Source organism: Clarias gariepinus, chromosome 28 (genome assembly GCF_024256425.1).
Source record: "Clarias gariepinus isolate MV-2021 ecotype Netherlands chromosome 28, CGAR_prim_01v2, whole genome shotgun sequence".
NCBI lineage: Eukaryota > Metazoa > Chordata > Actinopteri > Siluriformes > Clariidae > Clarias > Clarias gariepinus.
Window position 1 is genome coordinate 9,299,160 of NC_071127.1, and position 23,914 is coordinate 9,323,073.

Here is a 23,914-nt window from a genome sequence, read left to right on the forward strand (position 1 = left end):
TAATTTCTGTCCAGAGTCACATTAATTTCTCTCTATGATCTCGTATTGATGATGAGAGAGTCGGACTGCTATGCAAAGCCTGAGTTCTTTTCATCGTGTGAGTGTAAATATGCTTTCACTATTAAACATATCCATGAGTGCTATAGTTTTTTTTTTTTTTGTGATTAGATTTCTTCAAAGTGAACGTTTCTTTTGGTAGTCCTTGCAGGTTTTAATAATGGGCTGGACAATTCTGAACCTGATTTTAGCAATCTCCTTAGTTGTTTTCTTTGCTTGATAAAGGACAATAATTTGACCCTCCTGAAACAGAGTATCATACTGGCCACGCCCACAGGATATGTCTTCTGACATGGTTGTTTAAGAAATGAGAAGCTACTAGTCACTGCATCAGTTAGAATTAAATAACTTGTTGCAGCTGAACCATAGCTTCATAGCTTCTTACCAGAACGCACAATGTAAAAAAAATCTCCAAAGCTGTTAGAGAACTGCATCATAGGGTGGCATCTTGGGGTCACAAAGTCTCCATAACCACCATCAGACGCTAACTACATTGTGGCACACATGATTTCATGTAAAAAAAAAATGTTGGATTTTTCATTCTTTTTGCATTATGGTTCTTTACTGTTAAAGTAAAAAATGAATTTATTAGAAGCCCAAGAACACATCTAAACCAGGGGTGCCAATAAAAATGACCAGCACTGTATTACTATTGATTTAACAGATTAACAGGGTCTCAGAGATCACCCAAAGTGTGTGGTTAATGCATCAGCTGAAACACATCTGAGATAATGCATGGTTCTTAAGCAAGACGGGCTCTTCTTATATGATGTCACATTAGGGGAAAAATCTAATTAGTTTGTTTAATCAAGGGCAAATGTAAAAAAAAAATGGGGGGAATAACGAACAGAAAGCAGGATTTTCTTTTTCGTTGTTGTTTACACATTTTTTTTCTTTGCACACACCCTGTGGAGACCTATCTGAAGGTCTAAAAATGACTGAAAGGTGAATATGTGCTCCTTTAATAAGTCTAATATCCTTTAATTCATGAGTTTAAAGTTTCTGTCAGTGTTTCAGGGAAGGAAACACATTCAGTAATCAGCGCACCCTGGGTGAGAGTCTGCCAGAACTTACAGTATACGTCCATATTAAAAGCCAACACTGCCCTCTTTTGGCAGAACATGCTACCAGCACCGGCTATTTTTGTCTTCGTACCCCTAGATACTGCCACTGTGTCGTGCAAAATCTAAACCAAACTCCTACGCCACCCACTGGTAAAATGATTCAAAACTCAGCTCCTTCAAAAGCGTTAACGCACCTCTTGCTCCTCCTATTCTCATTTCATGACACCCACCGAGTAGCTTTTCTACTGTATTTTATGCATATAGTAGATCGATGTCTAAAATACTTCCCTTCCCTACTGTATGTGTTGAATCAGCCTGTCCTTGCATTTTTTTACCTGGTCAGATGGTGGAATGTCGTGTTTTTATCACCGTCTGCACTGTCTGTTCCACTGTAAACTGCTTTGAATAAAGTGAAAATTGAATGTTTGTAAAAAAAAAAAAAAAATTATGTAAATATAATAATATACGAGGTGTTCAACCCAGGACTTTTGATTGTGCAGAATAACAGAACAGTTATAAGAGTAGAAACTCCCTTTATTTCTCTATGTAACACTAATGCACTTATCCCAGCGGTCCACTTGTGCCTGGATACCATCAAGGTAGAAAGTTTTCTCAGTACGCCAGAGCCATGATCAGACACTTCTGAAACCCTGGCCTCCCAGGAATTCCTAATAGATAGCCACTAATAGCCCAAACATGTGGAAATGGACTGTAATCAAGACTGTAGTAGGCGGGATGTGGCAAAAACTCCCAGCCGAGTTATTCCTATAACTCCACATTATTATAAATAAATATAACTCCACATTATCGGTTGATTTTTAAGGATCAGGCGTTTCACTGACTGTGGGCTCTGAACCACCTTCCAGTCTTCTTTAAAAACACTCAATTATTGTACTGCGACTAAGAGTCTCATCACCGTACTGAGCTTGAAGTCTACTGTAATTGTAAATAGTTTTTTCTCCTCCATTCACCAGAAACCTAATTACAAGTCCCGGTTTGACTTGAACGCCGCTTATAGATGTAGCTCTCTCAGGATGAAACAATATTTACAAAATGTAAGTTCTTACCTGTGTGGTGTCTGTTGTCTATATTAAAAAAGAAGGAAATGAAAAAAGAATTAGAATTAAAACACACACACACACACACACTTATATACACCGAATGCGGAGGCTGAAACTCACAGCGGCAGGTGGGTTTGGGCGAATCCCATGTGCCCAGTTTGGTGCACTGCGTCGTGTTCCTGCCCTCGAGGATGAAGCCGCTCAGGCAGCTGTATCTCAGCACGGTGCCCTCCACTGCTGGTCCAGGAGGAAGCACCATTACACGACCGTTCTCCAGAGACGTCCACACCTGTGCGCATGGCAGCACTGACACACACACACACACACACACACACACACACACACACACACTTACTCACTTACCTATTCTCTGAGACCCGAGTCGAGGTCCATGTGGTTATGTTTTTTCGTTTCTGACACTATTGTTATGGTTATCTCCGAAAGCCACAACTACTCCAGTCTGGACATTTAAACGTGCCGTACACGCAAAAAAAACGTCAGATGTCGAAACATTATGCAAAGAAGAGTGGGCCAAAATTCATCCATGATTAACGAATAAAAGACGATTATAAGGTTTAGGGGCAATTACTTTTTCACACTGTTCAAGGTAGGTTTGGGCAGCTTTTCTTTCCCTGAAATTATGAAATCATCATTAAATAAACTGCATTTTAGATTTTTGTGTAGTACTAAAATTAGTTTAATAATCGGAATCATTTATCTAAATGTGCAAATATGCAAAAAAAAAAAAAAAATTAATCCAGGACAGGGGCGGATACTTTTTCACACTACCAGAACAATACAAGACATCAACAAATACATCTGGAACGGATTTGTTCAGTAAGCAAAAATGGTTGTGTGGACGGCCAAGCGTCCACATACTTTTGACCATATAGTGTACGTATCTTAAATGTAGACACTACAACCACATTTCCACTTTTTATGATTATTTATCTTGGCATGTTTTTCATTTCGTTTATGTTCTGAGTGAACTGGAATCAAAGAACTGCTTTAATAAACACATTTGAATTCAAATTTAAATTTCTTTGATGACACTGATGAATCGCATGACTGTTATTTTTACGCTTTAATCTTCCCTTTAGACAAAAGACTCTTCTTAATTAATAATACACTTATACATGACTACGGTACGGTGACAACGGTACATGATTGATGGTTTGCCTAGATTTATGGATTTTCTATGGAAAATCTACATTTTTATACTCATTTAGCTTCATATTTTCATTTCTTCATAGTTTGCTTTCAAAGAGACAGGCTTTTTTTCTTTTTGTTTTTTTATGTACTGTAGTTCTGAGGAATAGATCTACAGGCTTCCTGAATGTCTCTCATTTTTAGTCCAGTCCCTATATATTTTATATATATATATAAAAACCATTGAATTATAATATTATATATTATAATTATATATAAAAAACATTATTATTATTGGCCAAATAGAATATTTTTGAATTCAGCGGCCAGTCTGGATGCTCATCTAGCCAACGACCGAGTATAATTGCTTACCAAAGTTATTTATTTTTGGCACAAAAATAAAATTATGTGGGATTATATTCTCTAAGCGGTACATCACTGTAATTACAAATCAAACATTTGTATAACATTTTTATAAACTGTGTGGATAAACTTTGTGTGCAGATTCCCTCAGAGTGCTGGAAACACATTTATCCAACACAGTGATGAATTTCTATTGAGTTTGTCTGGCATCTAGGGAAAAAAATCATGTATTATATTAACAACAGGACCAAGTCATTCTCTGTGCCATAATTCGTCCGTCTGGATTCAGAGATTTGCTACAAAAATTTAGATTATAACATAATGCAAACGCTCAGTTATAGGTTAAGCCACTGTTTTTGTTAATATGAGTAATGGAAAAAGGTCATGTGGTCTGATGAGTCCGATTGATCACGGAGTCCTGATTTTAACACCACTGAAAGTCTTTGGTGATGTTCTGGGGAAGACTTTACGGAGTGTTTCAAAAACAAGATTTTTCACAAAAGGTAATGCAACTCTGAACTTGGATTTCAATGGATATGCGCAGTAATCAAAATCAAAGGTAATCCAACAAAACACTGGATATATATATATTTTTGTCATTTTTTTTTAACCTTTTGCCAAATTTGAACCTTTAACAACAAAAAAAAAGACTTAATACTGTATATGGGGTCATAATCGATATCTTGATTTACTTTAAAAGTTATAAGACTTGGCTTGAAACTTGAGAGCCAAGACTTAAAGACTTGATAAATAATGACTTTGTCCCACTTCTCGGAATTACGAGTAGTTGTCTCATGGATTTTATATATATATATATATATATATAAGTCTCATGGATTATATAAGTTTCCCAACTATTTAACCCTCACTATAATATATAATATGGAAAAGGCTTTATCTGTATTAATTAAAAGCTAATGCGTTCTTCTTCAGGTTCTTCAGGTTTATGCCTGTGTTCTGTAATGAAGATGATGATGGTGGCCATTATAATGATGAACAAAAAGAGGCATATGATGGTCATAATAGGAATGGTAAGGAGGAGAATAATGAGGAGATAGATGATAAAGAACAAGAGGTCTGGGTAAAATAATGATGATGATGATGATGATGATGAAGACAGCTCAATAGTTCAGACAGCAGCTGACATCTAGGGGCAATTTATGTAGAATCACCAATCCACCTACTTACTTGCTTTTGGAAGGTACTGTAGGAAAAAACCCAATAAGATCACCAGGGTGTGAGGCTCTACCAGCACTACCCAGTGTGTATCAGTAAATTCCAATAACACACACTCATTTCCCTCAATAACTATCAATCTTCTGTTAACCATCTAATTATGTTTGTTGGTGGGTTGCCATGATGGAGCACCCAAAACAGATTCCAGCCCCGAGCCGTGTACGCCTCACGGGCCTGACGTCTCTAAATGAATTATGGGTCTTGCCGTTTTTGTTGGCAAATCCCATGCTTCGGTAATTATCCTGCATGTAAATGAAAACAAGGGCTGAAATGACCAAATGGAAGCCTTCGTTTCGAACACGGCTCACAACAGCTGCGTAGGTGAAAGTATACAGTACATCTGACGCCACTTGGCTGTGCTCGAGCTAGCCTATAAATAAAATATGCCTGGCGCGCTAATATTTATAGATTAACTCCAAACCCACTTGTAGTACCAATACTGTACTCGTTGTGTATTTCAGGATTTCTTATGCATCTTATTTAAGGCTTGGATGAAAGCAAGTTGGAGAAACACGGAGCTGGGCTTACAGCACTTGCTGCGCTGGTTCAGATCGGTCCAGGTGCCGTCAGGAAGGCATTTCCTGACCTTCGGCCCCACGATGACCCTGTTCCCTCGGCAGATGTATTCGATCTCATAGTCCACGGGTAAGACCTGCACGCTGCGGATCTGAAACACAACAGACAGTGATGAAATGCTATGTCTAGGAAGTATTCGCAAACACTAGTGAATGTCTTGTTACCTGTTCCTGGGTTAGCCCTCTGTATCTTATCCCTCCATCTCTGGGTGGACGGATGATCACACAGCCTAAGGAGAAAGAAAGAGCTATTGTGGTAATGATGCACTGTATATTAGCGCTCCTGAGGCAATCATTGTCTGTGGTTTATGATAATTATAATATCCGCTTTATTCTCTAGGGGGCATGGAGCCCACTCCAGGAGACATTTGGGAACGCCAATTAGCCTAATCTGCATGTCTTTAGACTGTGGGAGGAAACCAGAGAACCTGGAGGAAACCCACCAAGCACGTGAAGAACATGCAAACTCCATGACCCCGAGACGGGAATCGAACCCAGACCCTGAAGGTGCGAGGCGATAGGGTCTTTGGTCAGGGTTCAATTATGGAATATATACATATTGTAATATATAACACACATTATGATCATCCTGAGCACAAAGATCTCTACATAATAACAATTAGGAGGTCAAAACAATACAAGCTCTAATGAACTCTAAATTTAACAAATCGATGTTTAAATATCTCCAAAAAAGCGTTCGAATGTGTTTAATACTCTCTGGTACGCCGTTCGAAGGTTTAAGAGCGATATAAGAAAAGAAACTAACAGTACTCAAGACAGGCACTTCACTCAAGAGAGCAGCGAGCTACACTGACGTGATCATTCAGAGCTTTAAGCAGCATAAACAAGACTTCTGAGTCGATGCGCAACTTATTAGGCGTGCAGTGTAGCTTGAATAAGACGGGGAATAAAAATCCTCTGACACTTTTTTATTTTCTTTTTTTGGCCCGAAATCATGAGGCCACATTCCGAAGCTTATGTATAAAGGCAGCAGTGCAGCGAGCCGGGAATACTTTGTAGGGTTAGTGCACTGTATGTCTGTACGTCTTATCACAAAGGATTAGCAAATCTCTATACGTCTTATCACGAAGGATTAGCCCACGTCTACAGTATACAGTATGTCTTGTCATGTTTATATGTCTTATCACATAACATTAGCCTATCCCTCTTCTGTATTTCTTATCATCACATAGCATTAGCTCAGGTCTTAATGTCTTCTAATCCTCATTTCTAATTTTATTATATGGATTTCTTCATTAATAATAGTAATAATATTCAACAAGGCTATACATTTTATAGAAAAGCTACTAAGCTCTAGGGTATACACAACACCTGGACGTGATGCAGAATTAACATTAACATCGGTATTTCCATTTCATCAGGATATAATCAGAATGCAATGTTGGCAACCTGAATCTAGGAAATTATTAGCATAATTATACCCCATCAGCATGGACGTAAGCCAACCTGATGTTTACAAATATATTTTATGCCCAAGAATCTTATAAAAAAAAAGATTTAACTAATGAAAAGCCATCAAAATCAAAAACCTTGTGCATACGCATACCTTACGCTGAATTAAGTCATAATAAGCGTAAACCCATTATGAACCCCTGTGTGTGCATGAGTAACACATGATTGCGTATTGTATTGTGTATAAATTAGCTGATTGAATGGTTGGTGTGCCCATATATATATATATATATATATATATATATATATATATGTTGTAGAACATTGAAGAAATCTCATAGTTAATATATAACAATGCCAAACCTATAACCTAATTAATGATCATTTTACATCTTACTCCTGTAAGTATTCCATAAACTCCTCTGATTTCAGTTTAACCTTATTGAGTTATATTTTTCCTGTTGACTGCAGCCTCGTCCCGGTACGTTGGGGTAGTTGTTTCACACTGTCCCCTTGAAATTCAAGGGTCGAGGGTTTTATTCCCACCTCGGGGTCTGTGTGCATGGAGTTTGCATGTTCTCCCTGTGCGTGGTGGGTTTCCTCCAGGTACTCCGGTTTCCTCCCACAGTCCAAAAACATGCAGATTAGATTAAGTGGCATTCCCAAATTGCCCGTAACGTGTAAGTGCATGTGTGTGTGCCTTGCAATAGATTGGCATCCTGTCCAAGGTGTACCCCACCTTGCACCCTAAGTCCCCTGACCCACCTCGACCCTCTATACAGGATAATACAGTGTGTGTGTGTATATATATTTTTTTTGCGTCTTTTTTGAAAAACTGTCACAGTAAAGGGATTTCATATAAAAGAAACAATGGAAATGAAATCCGACCAGCACTAAATTGTCTATTTTATACAACTATTGTATATTTTAAATAGGGCCGTCAATATTACCCTGTTAACGCGCGTGATTAATCTAGACGTTTTAACGCATCACTATTTTTTTACGCAAATTAATCATATGCCCAAGTTTGGCCCTAATGGCTTCCCATAATCGCAGTGTGGTTACCCAGCTGTGTGTGATAACGGTACGTTTAAGGCGGATAATGAGATGACTAAGGAAACATCACCAGGTGTGCTGAACGGCAAGTTTCATTATAAGAAGATTCCGGGTGAAAGTTTAAATAAAAGCAAAGCTGTGCTCTCGAGCTACCTTCATTTTTGTTTCTGAGAATCCAGGTTCGAGCCCCGCTGTCAGTGCCGGTCCCATTCGAGAGATTTTGATTTAACACTTGTTTAAATGTTAATGTTTGAAATATTATAAAACTTCATAAATAGTTTCCTTTAATTGGTCTGTCATGCATTTCTTTATTCCAACATCATATAATACAAGTAAGTGGGTATTTAATTAATAGTGATTAATTAATCGTGATTAATCACAGACAATGACTGCGATTATTAACTAGATTAAAAATTTTAATCGATTGACAGAATTAATTATAAATCTAAAATTTATATATTTTTTTTATATTATAGCATGTTTATATACTGTACAAACACCCTGTTGCATAATAATCAATCTATTCTAGAAACTCTATTCAATATAATCCAAAAGGTACCAAGGCCTAGTGATAGTTAGGATCATACAGTAGTTTGCATGCTGTATGTTTGGAACAGAAACAGCGCAAAAAAATGTGCACCCTTCTCAAAGACTGTTGAAATGAATCCGTCTCGGGATGGATGCAGAGACTTGTATAGCACGTCTGTTGAGCAGCAGGTGGAGCACTCTGCCTTGCAATCGGAGCTCGTAAGAGAGTGAAATATGACAGCAGTGTGTGTGGAGGCAAAGGAATTTACCAAAGCCATAAAGCCAAATGAATAAAGACTGTTATGCCCATGGCTCTGCCGTAATTGAATGAGAAGGTTCATGTTTCATCCGGCGTTACATGGGAATGTACCAAACCACTAAAACTGGATTACTAAATCAGACAGGAAAATTGATTCGGGGTAAAAAAAAAAAAAAAGACGTTGTATATGAAACAGAGCTGTGCATTATAAATATCTTGTCGGGTTTTTTTTTCTATGCATTTTAGTACTTGGCATCCAATCTCATATAAATGGCACCTCTCCCCAGAGGCTCTCAGGTTTCCATCATGCTAAGAGTGAGCAAGTAATAGCTGCTTTAGTCGGTTATTACAGCCTCGTTCACCTTTTGTGTCACCAACTAATTACAGTAATCATCTAGACCGGCACCAGTGGCCAAGAGAGGCCAGAAGAGTGTGGAGGTGTGCACGCATGTTTGTAAGTATAACTGCTTATGTGTGCAAGCATATCAAGTAGTTTTGTATATAAAAAAAAAAAAAAAAAAGTATTTAGTATCCGGGTATTAAGTATACGATCATGTTTATATCATTATTGATCAGAAATAACCAACTGTACATTCTAACAGATCAAATATTCTAAAACCAACGTAGACGGATTTGCATGTACATAGTGCCCTTGGCGTTTTGTACGAATATTATGCATTAAATGATTTACACACACTCACTGATGTATTTGTGTAGAACAGCTCTCAGCAGCTTAATACTGTTGATATTGTGATTCATTAGCCGAGCAAAATGGACGAAGCAGCCTAGCCAGGCCTGCAGTGTTTGAGATAGGAAGCAGCCAATTAGGGCGCGCCTGAAAGGACGTGATCGCAATTTCATTTCCAGATACGCGCTAATTTGACTGGTGAATGAGAGCGTAGATGTTCAGGGAAAACGTAGAAAAAAGAAAGAGAAAAAAATAAAGAAACGGATGGGATTCGCACAACAAAAAAAAACAAATTCACACACACAATTATAGAGCAAGATAATTACGCATGTTCATACCTGCAGTGTTGTTGTGCGAAGCCTCGATGAAGCGGTCGAACATGAATATTATCGTATAAAAAAATAATAGCGTCATGCCTCCACCTGCAGGAAAAAAGAAAAAGAGACAAGAAGAGAGAGAGAGAGTGATATAGGAGGGGAGAATTAAGATGATTATCTTTTGGACGCATCCGAAATCGGGTAATTAGCGTGCACTGCGGTGTGAAGGCCCTAAAAACCTGACAGATATTATCTGCCGGTCTATTTTAGGATTCAGTAATACGTCTTATCATAAGGAAAAACTATGAATGTAAACAACAGCTTCATCAGAAACACAGCAAGAAATCAGACTCGAAGGCAGCGAAAGGAAAGAAGACACTGGTGTGATTTGTGGCTCAGTGATTAATTTCTAAGCAAGAGATAAAGTGTTTAAAGCGGCTACAGAACCACCAGCCTGGTCCTTCTTCACCTCCAAAAGGTCAGTTAAAAAAATATACATGGCTTTGGATAGAGGTTTCCGCCAAACGAACACATGTACATGATTAATTAACGAGCTTAACGTATGTAATTGAATGAGAGAAAGAGTGAATCATTCTGTTGCTCGTTTAGAAGATAATTGAGCCGTTAATTGATTGATAGATTGATTGATGTGAGCAGCGACGGCACAATGGTTTAGGCTCCAGGATGCTGATTGGAAAATTGAGTGTTTAAATCCGGGCACTGAGGCTGCCTCCTAGGGTTATTGGGCAAAGCTCCCCCATTGTTCTGGATAACCTTTTCATTCTTCCATTTATTCATCTTAACTAACAGCTCTATCCTGCTCTGAGTCTCGGTGGATCTAAAAGACATTCCCAGAAACATTAGGCTAGAGACGGGAATTTACCCTGCACTGACTGCCAAATGTGTAAACGTGAAGTTCAGCTGTTCCTCATCCATATGACTATTAACATATCAGGGAAAAAAAATACATTCAAAACTATAGTGTTTAGTACTAAGTACTATAGCAATCTAATAAAATTGCTATAGTTTACTATAGTAAATACTATAGCATTTAGTTAATTACTATGGTAAATACAACAGCTTACTACAAGGTATAGTAATTACTATAGTCAATACTACTTCTGACTACAGCATTCAGTCAATTATAGAAAACAGTCAATAGTGAAATAGTCTACTACTGTAGTAAATACGACAGTTTACTACACTGTATAGTCTGTTACTATACTAAATACTACAGTTTACTACACTGTATAGTCTGTTACTATACTAAATACTACAGTTTACTACACTGTAGTCTGTTACTATACTAAATACTACAGTTTACTACACTGTATAGTCAGTTACTATACTAAATACTACAGTTTACTACACTGTATAGTCAGTTACTATACTAAATACTACAGTTTTCTACACTGTATAGTCAGTTACCATACTAAATACTACAGTTTACTACACTGTATAGTCAGTTACTATACTAAATACTACAGTTTACTACACTGTATAGTCTGTTACTATACTAAATACTACAGTTTACTACACTGTAGTCTGTTACTATACTAAATACTACAGTTTACTACACTGTATAGTCAGTTACTATACTAAATACTACAGTTTACTACACTGTATAGTCAGTTACTATACTAAATACTACAGTTTACTACACTGTATAGTCAGTTACTATACTAAATACTACAGTTTACTACACTGTAGTCTGTTACTATACTAAATACTACAGTTTACTACACTGTATAGTCAGTTACTATACTAAATACTACAGTTTACTACACTGTATAGTCAGTTACTATACTAAATACTACAGTTTACTACACTGTATAGTCAGTTACTATACTAAATACTACAGTTTACTACACTGTAGTCTGTTACTATACTAAATACTGCAGTTTACTACACTGTATAGTCAGTTACTATACTAAATACTACAGTTTACTACACTGTATAGTCAGTTACTATACTAAATACTACAGTTTACTACACTGTATAGTCAGTTACTATACTAAATACTACAGTTTACTACACTGTATAGTCTGTTACTATACTAAATACTACAGTTTACTACACTGTAGTCTGTTACTATACTAAATACTACAGTTTACTACACTGTATAGTCAGTTACTATACTAAATACTACAGTTTACTACACTGTATAGTCAGTTACTATACTAAATACTACAGTTTACTACACTATATAGTCAGTTACTATACTAAATACTACAGTTTACTACACTGTATAATCAGTTACTATACTAAATACTACAGTTTACTACACTATAGTCTGTTACTATACTAAATACTACAGTTTACTACACTATAGTCTGTTACTATACTAAATACTACAGTTTACTACACTATAGTCTGTTACTATACTAAATACTACAGTTTACTACACTGTATAGTCTGTTACTATACTAAATACTACAGTTTACTACACTGTATAGTCTGTTACTATACTAAATACTACAGTTTACTACACTGTATAGTCAGTTACTATACTAAATACTACAGTTTACTACACTGTATAGTCTGTTATTATACTAAATACTACATTTTTTTACACTGTATAGTCAGTTACTATACTAAATACTACAGTTTACTACACTGTATAGTCAGTTACTATACTAAATACTACAGTTTACTACACTGTATAGTCTGTTACTATACTAAATACTACAGTTTACTACACTGTATAGTCTGTTACTATACTAAATGTTACAGTTTACCACACTGTATAGTCAGTTACTACACTCGATACTACTGTTTAATACTGCATGTAGTCAATTTTTGGAGTAAATACTACATTTTAGTACAGCATGAAGTCAGTTACTATTGCAAATACTACAGTTTATGACATTGTATAGTCATTGTATTGTACTGTATAATTACTATACTAAATGTTGCAATTAACTACATCATGTAATGTCTATACTAAATACTACTGATTACAACATTGTATAGTAAGTTACTATAGTAAATACTACAGTTTACTACAGCATGTAGTCAGTAATTATAATAAATACTACAGTTTACTACAGCATGTAGTTAGTTACTATAGTAAATACTACAGTTTACTACAGCATGTAGTCAGTAATTATAATAAATACTACAGTTTATTACAGCATGTAGTTAGTTACTATAGTTAATACTACAGTTTACTACAGCATGTAGTCAGTAATTATAATAAATACTACAGTTTACTACAGCATGTAGTCAGTAATTATAATAAATACTACAGTTTACTACTGCATGTAGTTAGTTACTATAGTAAATACTACAGTTTACTACAGCATGTAGTCAGTAATTATAATAAATACTACAGTTTACTACAGCATGTAGTCAGTAATTATAATAAATACTACAGTTTACTACAGCATGTAGTCAGTAATTATAATAACTACTACAGTTTACTACAGCATGTAGTTAGTTACTATAGTAAATACTACAGTTTACTACAGCATGTAGTCAGTTATTATAGTAAATTCTACAGTTTACTACAGCATGTAGTTAGTTACTATAGTAAATACTACAGTTTAACATGGTATGAATTCAATTACTATAGTAAATACAAATATTTACTACAGCGTGTAATCAATTATTATAGTAAATACTATGGTTTACTATGTGTGTAGTCAATTACTGTAGTAAATACTACAGTTTACTACAGCATGTAGTCAGTTATATAGTAAATCCTACAGTTTGTCATGAATTGCTATAGTAAGTGTTGCAGTTTACTACAGCATGTAGTCAATTACTATAATAAATGCTACAGTTTACTGCAGTGTGTAGTAATTACTATAATAAACTGTAGTATTTTCCCTGTGGGAGACCTCTGGTTTTAAAGTCATTTATCATGTTGCTCCTTTCACATCTGACACTGGCATGGGTTAAAGCACTGTGGGATCAGAAAGCTCCAGCATGTGTCTTAGTAGAAACTATCAGCCTCCTGTTGTGTTTTTATAATCCATTTAGTGAAAGGAAGAACAGAGTGAGGACCGACTTGAAACTAGGAGCCCAACCTGTGTCAGAATACAGGGCAGAGCTCCAGATCCTGGCAGGGGAGAACTACAAAAGTCTTCCCTGACAGTCTTTTATATCAGACTTAAAGAAAACATCAAGTATGATCTGGTGAGTTGTGGAGGAACAGAGAGCCACTATGGCTAGAGAAACTAAAAGCATGTCAAGATACGCACAGACTACCCACCCCACCGCCTACGCCAAGCACAAGCTCAACCACTGCACAAGAAGGATGACGAGGTGATGCAAGTGGAAAGACTAGTGCAGTGGGGATGGATGGATGGACGGATGGATGGATAGTTGCCTAAGCTGCAAAAAAAGGTTGCAGTGCAAATCCGTGCAGTGACCAGGAAGTCATTTTGCACCCACTTAATACATGTATTAGTGTTTTACCCACACTGGTCATGCCATCATAGTAAAGCAGTAAGAAACTGCTCCGCTATGTCACTACTGTACATACTGCAATGTGCAGAGGGATTCAACCCTTCTTCTTCAGCCAGTAGCCAAAAATAGCAGTGAAGACTGCAGTGGTGAAAAGAAACTAGACGTAGAACCGAGCCTTCGCCATGCTCAGATGAGCTTCAAAAAAGAAGCAGTAGCAGATAAATTGACGAAAAATGGAGCAAAAACCACTGAAGCAGAAGCTCAGTTTGTAGGCAAGTCTGTCTGTTCACTGGTCAGTCTACACCCCTCTACCAACCTCATGGTCATCAGCTGGGACCAAAACTCCACAGCTTAGGAACAAAAACACTACAGTACATACTGTAGACTCCAGTAAGTTTCTATAAGCTCCAAAAATAAATAAATAAATAACCAGATGAACCCTAGGTTAAAGCCAAAAGCAAGAAGAGGTGCAACTCTAAAGGATACCCCTTGGTTGTTTCCCCTGGGGTCTATAAATCTACAAATCCACAAATTGGCCTGGAACATTTCGTCCAGAGGAACTGAAATTTATGGTCTGGGATTAGAAGAGTCTAGACTTATCTAGTCACCATGGCCACAAGCAGCAAAAGTCACAGTGAATGCACGAACAAACTGAATGAACACTTTTAAACCCAGAGCAAGAAGTGAAGTTTGATAAAGTAGACTTGAGAAAGGAAGTACCGTCACATGCTGCATGCCCACTGGGGAACAATCTGGGGAGCGACACAAAAGTAAAGCAAAAGATTAATCCCGGTAATGATGTCACAGCAGATCACCGCGCTCAGAGGTTATGACATGCACCTGTTCCTCATTCATAAGACTATTTAAACCCATGTTTTACTGCATGTGTGCCGTGCCAAGCCCTTTGGTGTTTTCCTCTCTCTGACTTATCTGGTGCTTTGTTGTCTCCGTTTGTTACTGTTCAACTCGCTGTATTGTTCTTCTCCCGTCGGACCTTCTTTTGTTCCGATGCTTAAATCACTGTGTGGAAGTCCCCAAGTGTCAGCACTCTGCTCCACTCCTCTATCGCATCCAGCTATACATTGTTAGAGGAGTAATCCGAAATAACCACCAAGGAAGATAATTAGAGTGTGATACACAAAATCGCATTTTAAGGATGATGAGAGGTGCAGTAATGTAAATCTCTATAGACAAGAACTGAATAAAATACGCCATAGTTTTTTTGTGTGGATTAAGACTCTTGTCTATGATACTGTATATACCCCAGTCTGTCTATTTATTCAAATTAATTCATCTATTTAGTGGTTAAACTTTAAATGCATCCAGTCAGAGATTAACACAATCTCCAAACAGTGCAAAATTTTAGTCCTACTTTTTAATAGAAAAAATACAGAAAGCAAGGAAATTTACATTTGGGCATTTAGCAGACGCTCTTATCCAGAGCGACTTACATTTTTTTATCTCATTACACATCTGAGCAGTTGAGGATTAAGGGCCTTGCTCAAGGGCCCAACAGTGGCAACTTGGTGGTTGTGGGGTTTGAACCTGGGATCTTCCGAACCGTAGTCCAATGCCTTAACCACTGAGCTACCCCTAGCCACACAATCCCAAAACCTTTAAATATATTGTATACTGTAATAATACATAAGACAATCAATAGGACTGATTGGCACATCCCCCATACAGTCCTTCAACCTCATTTCGAGACATTTCCACATGCTGGAAATATTAAAGGAGTTCCTGGGAGGCCAGTGCATCTGAGAAAACGTTCTACCTTGATGGCGTCCAAGCACTAGTGAAATACTGGGATAAGTGCATTAGTGTTGCAGGGGATTATATAGGTACAGAAAGTCCCAGTTTGACTCAAGCATCCCCATATAAATGGACTCTGTAGTGTGTTTACCCAACAGGTGGTGTTATTTATATATGTAAAACAATGACACAGAGTCTAAACTTGAACCTTGCAGTACTCCTTCAAACTTAGGCTCCGGCCACAACTCGAAAAAAATCTTCCTCACGTCATTCCAGCACCTGACAACCTTTTCAGCACTGAATGAGTGAAAATGTCAAAAGCTTTTAAAGGTCATAAAAAGGGCACGGTGTTATCTAATGACCTGAGATTAATGGAGATGGCATCCTTACAACGTTACGTCAGAAAAGCATCTGAAGTTGCATTACATTTCCAACTTTCTTATTGATGTATTTTTTTTGGTGAATCTTTTTTGGTGAAGGACCTTTAAGTAAGGTCCTTCACCACCATACAATCGGATATCAAGCTGGCAACGGAAACGACAGATATATTCGCGGACGGTACAAACAGTACATAAGGCACGTAATATGTTATTTTAAAGATAAATAAAAAGCAAGACGTTTCATTCTTTAATAAATGGAAAAAATATATTAGCGAAATCTAAAATCGGGGATAGAGAAATCGGTGTTGGATATGAGGAATAAAACACTTTGGACGTGCTGTTATTAAAACTTTGTTGCTGATTATTTTCCTATAATGGAACACCCTGAAGTGTGAACTCAGTCAGCCTTACAATATTAAAAAGAGAAAAAGAGCAATCATGCCGAATCAATAATTGACCTGACCCGTGAGAGAAAGAGCGCAATGGAAAAGTAGAGAGAAAAAGTCATATTTCTTCAGGACGAGAGAGCGATGGAATTTAAAATATCTCCAACCTAGAAGAGAGACGGAGAGCAAGACATATGACGGGAGAAAACGCTGAAATACACCTCCTTTGATCTCCACCAAATCCTCCCGTCCCACTTCCAACTCCTCGTCGGCGTTCCTGCTTCCCTTTCGAGTGACTCATCTTCCGCTAGGCGTCTTCCCTCGCGTGGAACAGAGCGCGGTGACACCCGCTCATCCATATTCCATCTCCACCCAGCTGCGCCGTGACTCAGAGGTGCTTCGGCACATGTCGTTCCCGGTGAGAAGGATGCAGTGGACTAGATGAATGATTTCCACAGACCATTGTTTTCTCATCTCGTGTGTATCTTTTTTGATTAAACTGTGTATGCTACGATGAAGGATGATAAAAACAGGGAGGTGTGAGATGATGCTGCTGCAGCGAGGCACTTTAACATGATGAGAGCCTGAGCTCTAGAAGAGAGATAGCAGGGGAGGGGTGGAATCTAGGACGCGACCGGTGCCGCTTAGACATGGAGTGAGGGTGTGTGCACGTTCTACAACGGTTCTTTCAACCACACACACACACACACACACACACACACTTGAATTACACACTCAACTTCCACCCAAAGCAATGTGACTAAAATTCAATAGACTTGCCCCATTCCTGCACTAATCTGATATGCAGGTGGGAAGGTTGAGAGAGGGAGCGTGCCACTCCAGGCATTATAGACTCGGCGCACTGCTCACAATAGAAAGCAATTTCTGCAGCTTGTGCACAGAGTTGAAGCGCTCTCCAAGGGGCACGAATGAATACATGTGCCGTAACGTGTTTCATGCAATACAATGAAGGAAGGCACTTTTTTTTTCCCAAGCTGCTTGCTTTAAAATGACTGCTCACAACAGAAAGCAGAACGTTAACGCTTAAGCAGGGCCTGAGTGACGACAGATTATCACAACAATTCCACCATGGAGGAGCGATGCTGAGAGTGCTACACTGTTTCCAGCTGCTTCTGGCTGTATGTATGAATGGAGGGATGGAGGAATTTATTTGTATGTCACCACATATTTCACAAGAAGCTGAGAGAAAAAAAAGAGAGAGAGAGCGAGAGAGAGAGAATTTCACATATCCTTTTGTGAGCTGTCCCAGGTACACTCAGGGTTGATGAAAGTATGAATCGCTGCATAGATAGAGGGATAGATAGATGGATGGGTCTAAATATATAACTAGGTGGAAAACAGTACATATATAGTATGGAGATGGAGATGGAACGTGGGCTGGAAGTAGTGTTGATAGATGTGATTGGGTAGGTGAAAAGATGGAGAGAATACGAAGGATGGCTAAATGGTTAGATGGATGGATGGATGTACTGGTACATCCATCCGTTTACGTGGACTATATGCAGATATGTTTATCCATTCATACTTTGACTGGATAAAAAATTGCCAGAAAATGGGCGGGTGGATAGATGGATGGATAGATGGATGGATACATGGTTGCTGTTACAGTAAAGGTAGTGGGTTGTTAAAAGATGTCTAGATAAATGAATCAGTTGTAAATAGGTGGATGAGTGGATGGATGGATAGATGGATAGATGGATGATGGGTCTAAATATATGTATAGAAGAACTACATAGAAAACTGTACATATACAGTATGAAAAAGTAGATGGAATGTAGAATGGAAGTAGTGTTGATAGATGTGGTTGGGTAGGTGGAAGGATGGATGGAATACAATAGATTGCGGAATGGATGGATGGATGAATGGATGGATGTATGTACCATATACAAATATGTTTATACATACATCATATAAATGGATAAAAAAATGGTGGAAAATGGGTGGATGGATGGATGGATGGATGGATGGTTGCCATTACAGTAACAGCAGTGGATTTGTGACTGTTGAAACATGTCTAGATAAATTAATTAGTGGAAAAGAGGTGGATGGATGGTTGGATGGATGGATGGTTGGATGGATGGATGGATGGATGGATGGATGGTTGGATGGATGAATGGATGGACGGATGGTTGTCATTACAGTCAGCAGTAGATTGGTGGCTGTTGAAACATGTCAAGATAAATGAATCAGTGGAAAAAAGGTAGATGGGAAGGATGGACGAATGGATGGATGGTAGATATTGGATGGGTAGAGGAAATATGTGCGTAAAGATGTATGAATAAAGGAATAAAGAGTGGCAGTGCTGGATGATTAGGTGGATGGTGGATGTTAGATAATTAGGTGGATGGTAGATGCTGGATAATTGGGTGGATGGTAGATGTTAATTAATAAGGTAAATGGAATATGTTGAATAATTGGGTGGATGACATGGTAAATAATTAGGTGGATCGGAGATGTTGGATAATTGGGATGATGTTAGACATTGGGTAATTGGGTAAAAACGGGCAGATGGACAGTGAGAGAGCAGAGAGTGGATGGTTGAAAGGGTGGATGTACAGTACTGGCTTATGGTATAAATATTTAAAAGAAGAGAGATTGTGGTTTAAGAACATAAATGAATGGGTGGACGAAATAAAGAACTAGTTAGGAGATACTATATGGATGGAGTAATGGATGGAATGTAGGGTGGTTTGTAGGATGGAGGCAGGGTTGTTGATGGTGTTTTAGAAAGTATGAATAAAGGAATGGGGTAGTGGTTTGGTGGATTGTTGAAGAACGGTTAGATAAAGGAATGGGTGGATAGTGGGTGACTTGATGGATTGATGGATGGTTGGATGAATGCATGGTACATATTAAATGGTTGGATTGATAATAATGGGAGAGCAGACCATTTTGAAGAGGAAAGATGGGTTTAAAGAAGGATGAATAAAGGATAGGGTGGCAGTGGATTGATGGATGGGTGGTAGATGTTGGATAATTAGGGTGACGGTAAATGTTAAGTGGATGGATGAAATGAGAATACACAGCGAATTGTTGTACGGATGGGCGGATGGATGGATGTGCAGATATAATAGGAGTAGAGACATTATGGTATGATAGATAGATAGATAAATAGATAAATAGATAGATAGATAGATAGATAGATAGATAGATAGATAGATGTTAGTGTGTTGGTGGGGTTGCTTTGGTGCTCTGAAGGATTAGCATGGCTCATCAACGCAAACCCACACAAATCCACAACTGCTAATGTGGGCATGGAAGCATGAAAATTCGCTTGCACCTGAGGTGTAACACTTTTCTCCTTCTCTCTCTCTCTCGCTCTCATTCACTGAAACTTCATGTTACTCTCACTGTTTCTCCTCTCTCTGATCCTCCTCTTCCCTGACTTAACTCTACACGTTCTTTTGTATTTTTAGAACAATGAACGTGCCGCTCTGAATCCGTACTTCTTATCCAGATTGTGCCTCGATTACGTACGTCAAGTTCTTAGCCCCTTCTTGCAGATTCTTTCTCCAGAAAAAGCATGCGGCAGCCATCCCATAATCCCCTCTTTTGACATGTGACAGTCCTGCTCAGGACATGTAACAGAAGGCGAACCAAAAGCTCCCTTTGACTGCCTCATTCTGTTGCCAGGCAACCATTCATCTAACCCTCCTTCCCTTCTCTTCCTGTGTCTCTCAGCCTCGGTCTTTTAGCATCAGTCCATCACCGAGCTCACTGTTTTCCCAGGAGGTCAACACGCAAAGTGAGGCGTGAAAAAAGAGGGTGGAGGGGGGGGTCACGACCCAACAGCACACACCGACAGAAGCGCTGCCATTTTCACCAGACGGACGTGTTTCACACGTGTTCTGTCTCGCTGTTGTTTCGTGCCTTAAGCATACCAAGTGATAGTCCACAATCTCTTGACTTTGACTGGCTTGTCTGCATCCTGATAAGGAAGCGAGATCAAAAAACGTGATAGACTGGCAGATGTAAATCTCTGATTCATGACGACAAGCAGTGCAACTTGCCGTGTGTGTGTTTGAGAAAGACTGAGAGAGAATGTCTCAAGCAAGGACACATTTCCTTGTGTGAGCTGTCCCAGGTGCACTCAGGCATCAAAAAGCCTGAAACGTAAGTCACCATGCAGGACGCATTACAGTATTTCCCGCATCATCTGCTGCTTTTCTCGGCTGTTGATGCTGCCGAGTCTGCAGAATCGATGTGAAACTCGGAATCGCCAATGCTAATTCCTCAAAAATCGCAAGAGATGTCTGGGTTTGGAGGCAGCGGCCGGTTCAGTACGTGACCAGACGTAAAGAGATGGAAGGCACTGAAACGTGAATCCAATAAGCCTCTTTTCACATCGCGCAGTCAGTAATCACTGAGGGAAAGATAGCGATAGAGAGAGAGAGAGAGAGAGAGAGATCGTTCAGGTCTACGGCCTTCACCTTCTCACGCTCCTTTACACCGGCCTTGTCGATGCTTGTGCTCTTCACACTCAAATGCACAAAGACAGGGTGTTAAATTATACAAATGAAAGCTGGTAATTCATTAAAGCTGCGCATCCAGGAAAGTGCGCACACCTGTACAAACACAAAAGGCAAAGACTCGTATCACAGCCTCGCATTAATCAATATGTCCATGTTCTGGAGAATGAAAGGTTAGTGTCGACTCTCATCTCCCCAGTGCTCTATTCTACAGTTTCAAAGGGTCACAATCCTCATGAGTGACTGACATTTAGTACCGAGAACTCCTGGGCCGCTGCCAGGCCAAATAATGAGCAGCACTTCTCCTTTCGGTCTGATATGATAAAGATCAAAGATGATAAAGGAAAAAGATAAGAATGCACAAAGTCGGAGCAAGAGCTGGAATGAAAGAGCCGACACATAGCTACCGAGATGAAAACAATTACATAGTGACTCGACCGAGAATATAAAAATGTCAAGAATATTAAAATGTCACAATGGAGCAACGCTTTAGGACCACTCGCAAGTTTATTGGCTGTACTTGTCAGAAGCAGATAAACATAATAACAGGGATTCCTTAGTTACTCCGAGTTAACATAACATCAACGTTTAATGACACAAGCGCATCTTGGTGTGCTCAATGATCCAAAGTATGACGGATAGATCCAAAGCAGGCAGTAATTTGATATAATGGGATTTAGAGGCTGATTAATTCGAAATGATGTGATTCAGTAAAGTGCAATCAGTGCTTTAAAGAGCAGGGGACACATTTTCTTCAACGGGTAACAAGCAAAGAGGCCACGATTTAGACAGGCAGGAAACCATGCGCTCCAAGCCATGAGACCAACAAGGCACATAGGCACATAGACCACATCCCTTCACTGTCCAACAAACCCATAAGCCACACCCCTTCACTGCCCAAAAAACCCATAAGCCACACCCCTTCACTGTCCAACAAGCCCATAAGCCACACCCCATCACTGTCCAACAAACCCATAAGCCAAACCCCTTCACTGTCCAAAAGACACATTGGCCACACCCCCTTCACTGTCCAAAAGACACATTGGCCACACCCCCTTCACTGTCCAAAAGACACATTGGCCACACCCCCTTCACTGTCCAAAAGACACACTGGCCACACCCCCTTCACTGTCCAACAAACCCATAAGCCACACCCCTTCACTGCCCAAAAGACACATTGGCCACACCCCCTTCATTGCCCAAGAAACCCATAAGCCACACCCCTTCACTGCCCAACAAACCCATAAGCCACACCCCTTCACTGCCCAACAAACCCATAAGCCACACCCCTTCACTGCCCAAAAGACACATTGGCCACACCCCCTTCATTGCCCAAGAAACCCATAAGCCACACCCCTTCACTGCCCAACAAACCCATAAGCCACACCCCTTCACTGCCCAACAAACCCATAAGCCACACTCCTTCACTGCCCAACAAACCCATAAGCCACACCTTCTTCACAGACCCAAGGCGGGAATCAGACACTCAACCCTGGACTATATAATATTTTGATGAAATGGTTGCTGTTAATTCAGTAATAAACAATTTAATTGTGTCGGTATATAACTACATCTTATCCATTATTTTTCAAAGCAGTTTTAATTATCGTGACTCTAAAAGAACCTTTAAATAGTGCACACTTACTGCATCTTTCAGAATAATAAACCACAAACAGTGCTAGGATGAAATTCCTAAAAATAACATAAAAAGGCATTGTTAAAGTATACATAAATCTCTAAGGCACTTTCTTTTAAATATTAATTTGTTACTATTTTTGTGACCTTGTTTGTACTGTATAATATTATATTCATTTTTATTTTGTTCCAAGCTTTAACTCGTGCACTGTAAGTTATCACTCCGAGAAAAAAACATTCCGTATTACAACTCCAATCTCAAACGTTTATTGTAATAACAGCGGCGCAATAAAAGGGCTAAGTAAATTAAAGAAGACGACATTTATTAAATATTTTTTTAATTGTTATCCTCCTACGTCCCGTTTATGTCCGATGATGGAATGACAATTAAAACGGAATTGACTTAACTAATGTGCAGTCGGTAAACACATCTAAAGCTAGAGTCAAAAGAGGGGATTTTTATTTCCCCATAACCAGATGTCCCCATGAAATTCAAAATGGTGCTGATTGAGGTGCGCGGCCGTAGTGAAATATCCGACATAGCCGATTCACAGCTTTAGCGGGAGAACCGGACAAATGTCAGGGTATGCAGCAAAGAAAAACAGGCCGTGTTACTGTAGCTTGTGCGCATGTGTGCGTGTGTGTGTCTGTGTGTGTAAAGTGTAAATGGCAGTCTGGCTGAAGGCTCGAGGGCTGCAGTGAAAAATGCTGCCAGTACGCTTTCTGCTACTCCTGATAGCCTGCTTTCCATCTCGTTCACAAACACACACTCTCACCGGGCTCTCAGTGGGTTTTCTATTTGATGTCTGTGAGTATTTAGCACAGCAGGTTCATGTGTGTGTGTGTGTGCATGCAAGCACGTGTGTGTGTGTGTGCGCCTTAGCATGTGTTGTGTACGTGTCTGACTGAGCCCCTACGCATATTACTAATATACTGTTATTTAGAAACCTTATCATATTAACCTCACAGTATCACATGTTCTCCTGGTGTCTGTGTGGGCTTCCTTTCGGTTCTTTCTTGCTCCCACCTCCCAGAAATAGTGTAGATTGAAGGTGGCCTTGTGGGTAAATTGACACATTTAAATGGTCTCTA

At 39.0% G+C, this 23,914-nt stretch overlaps 1 protein-coding gene across 1 annotated transcript in view; it reads right to left on the bottom strand.

Moving 5' to 3' along the window:
• gabbr1b (gamma-aminobutyric acid (GABA) B receptor, 1b) overlaps nucleotides 1–9,867 on the bottom strand; it is a 98,339-nt gene extending 88,472 nt beyond the window's left edge. Inside the window, exons 1-5 of the mRNA XM_053490380.1 lie at nucleotides 9,788–9,867; nucleotides 5,671–5,735; nucleotides 5,459–5,597; nucleotides 2,303–2,488; nucleotides 2,189–2,206 (exon numbers count right to left, since the gene is read on the bottom strand). Coding sequence (XP_053346355.1) covers nucleotides 2,189–2,206; nucleotides 2,303–2,488; nucleotides 5,459–5,597; nucleotides 5,671–5,735; nucleotides 9,788–9,863 — 484 coding nt within the window. The 5' untranslated portion in view covers nucleotides 9,864–9,867. The remainder of the gene's footprint in view (nucleotides 1–2,188; nucleotides 2,207–2,302; nucleotides 2,489–5,458; nucleotides 5,598–5,670; nucleotides 5,736–9,787) is intronic.
• Between the last annotated feature and the right edge of the window lie 14,047 nt (nucleotides 9,868–23,914).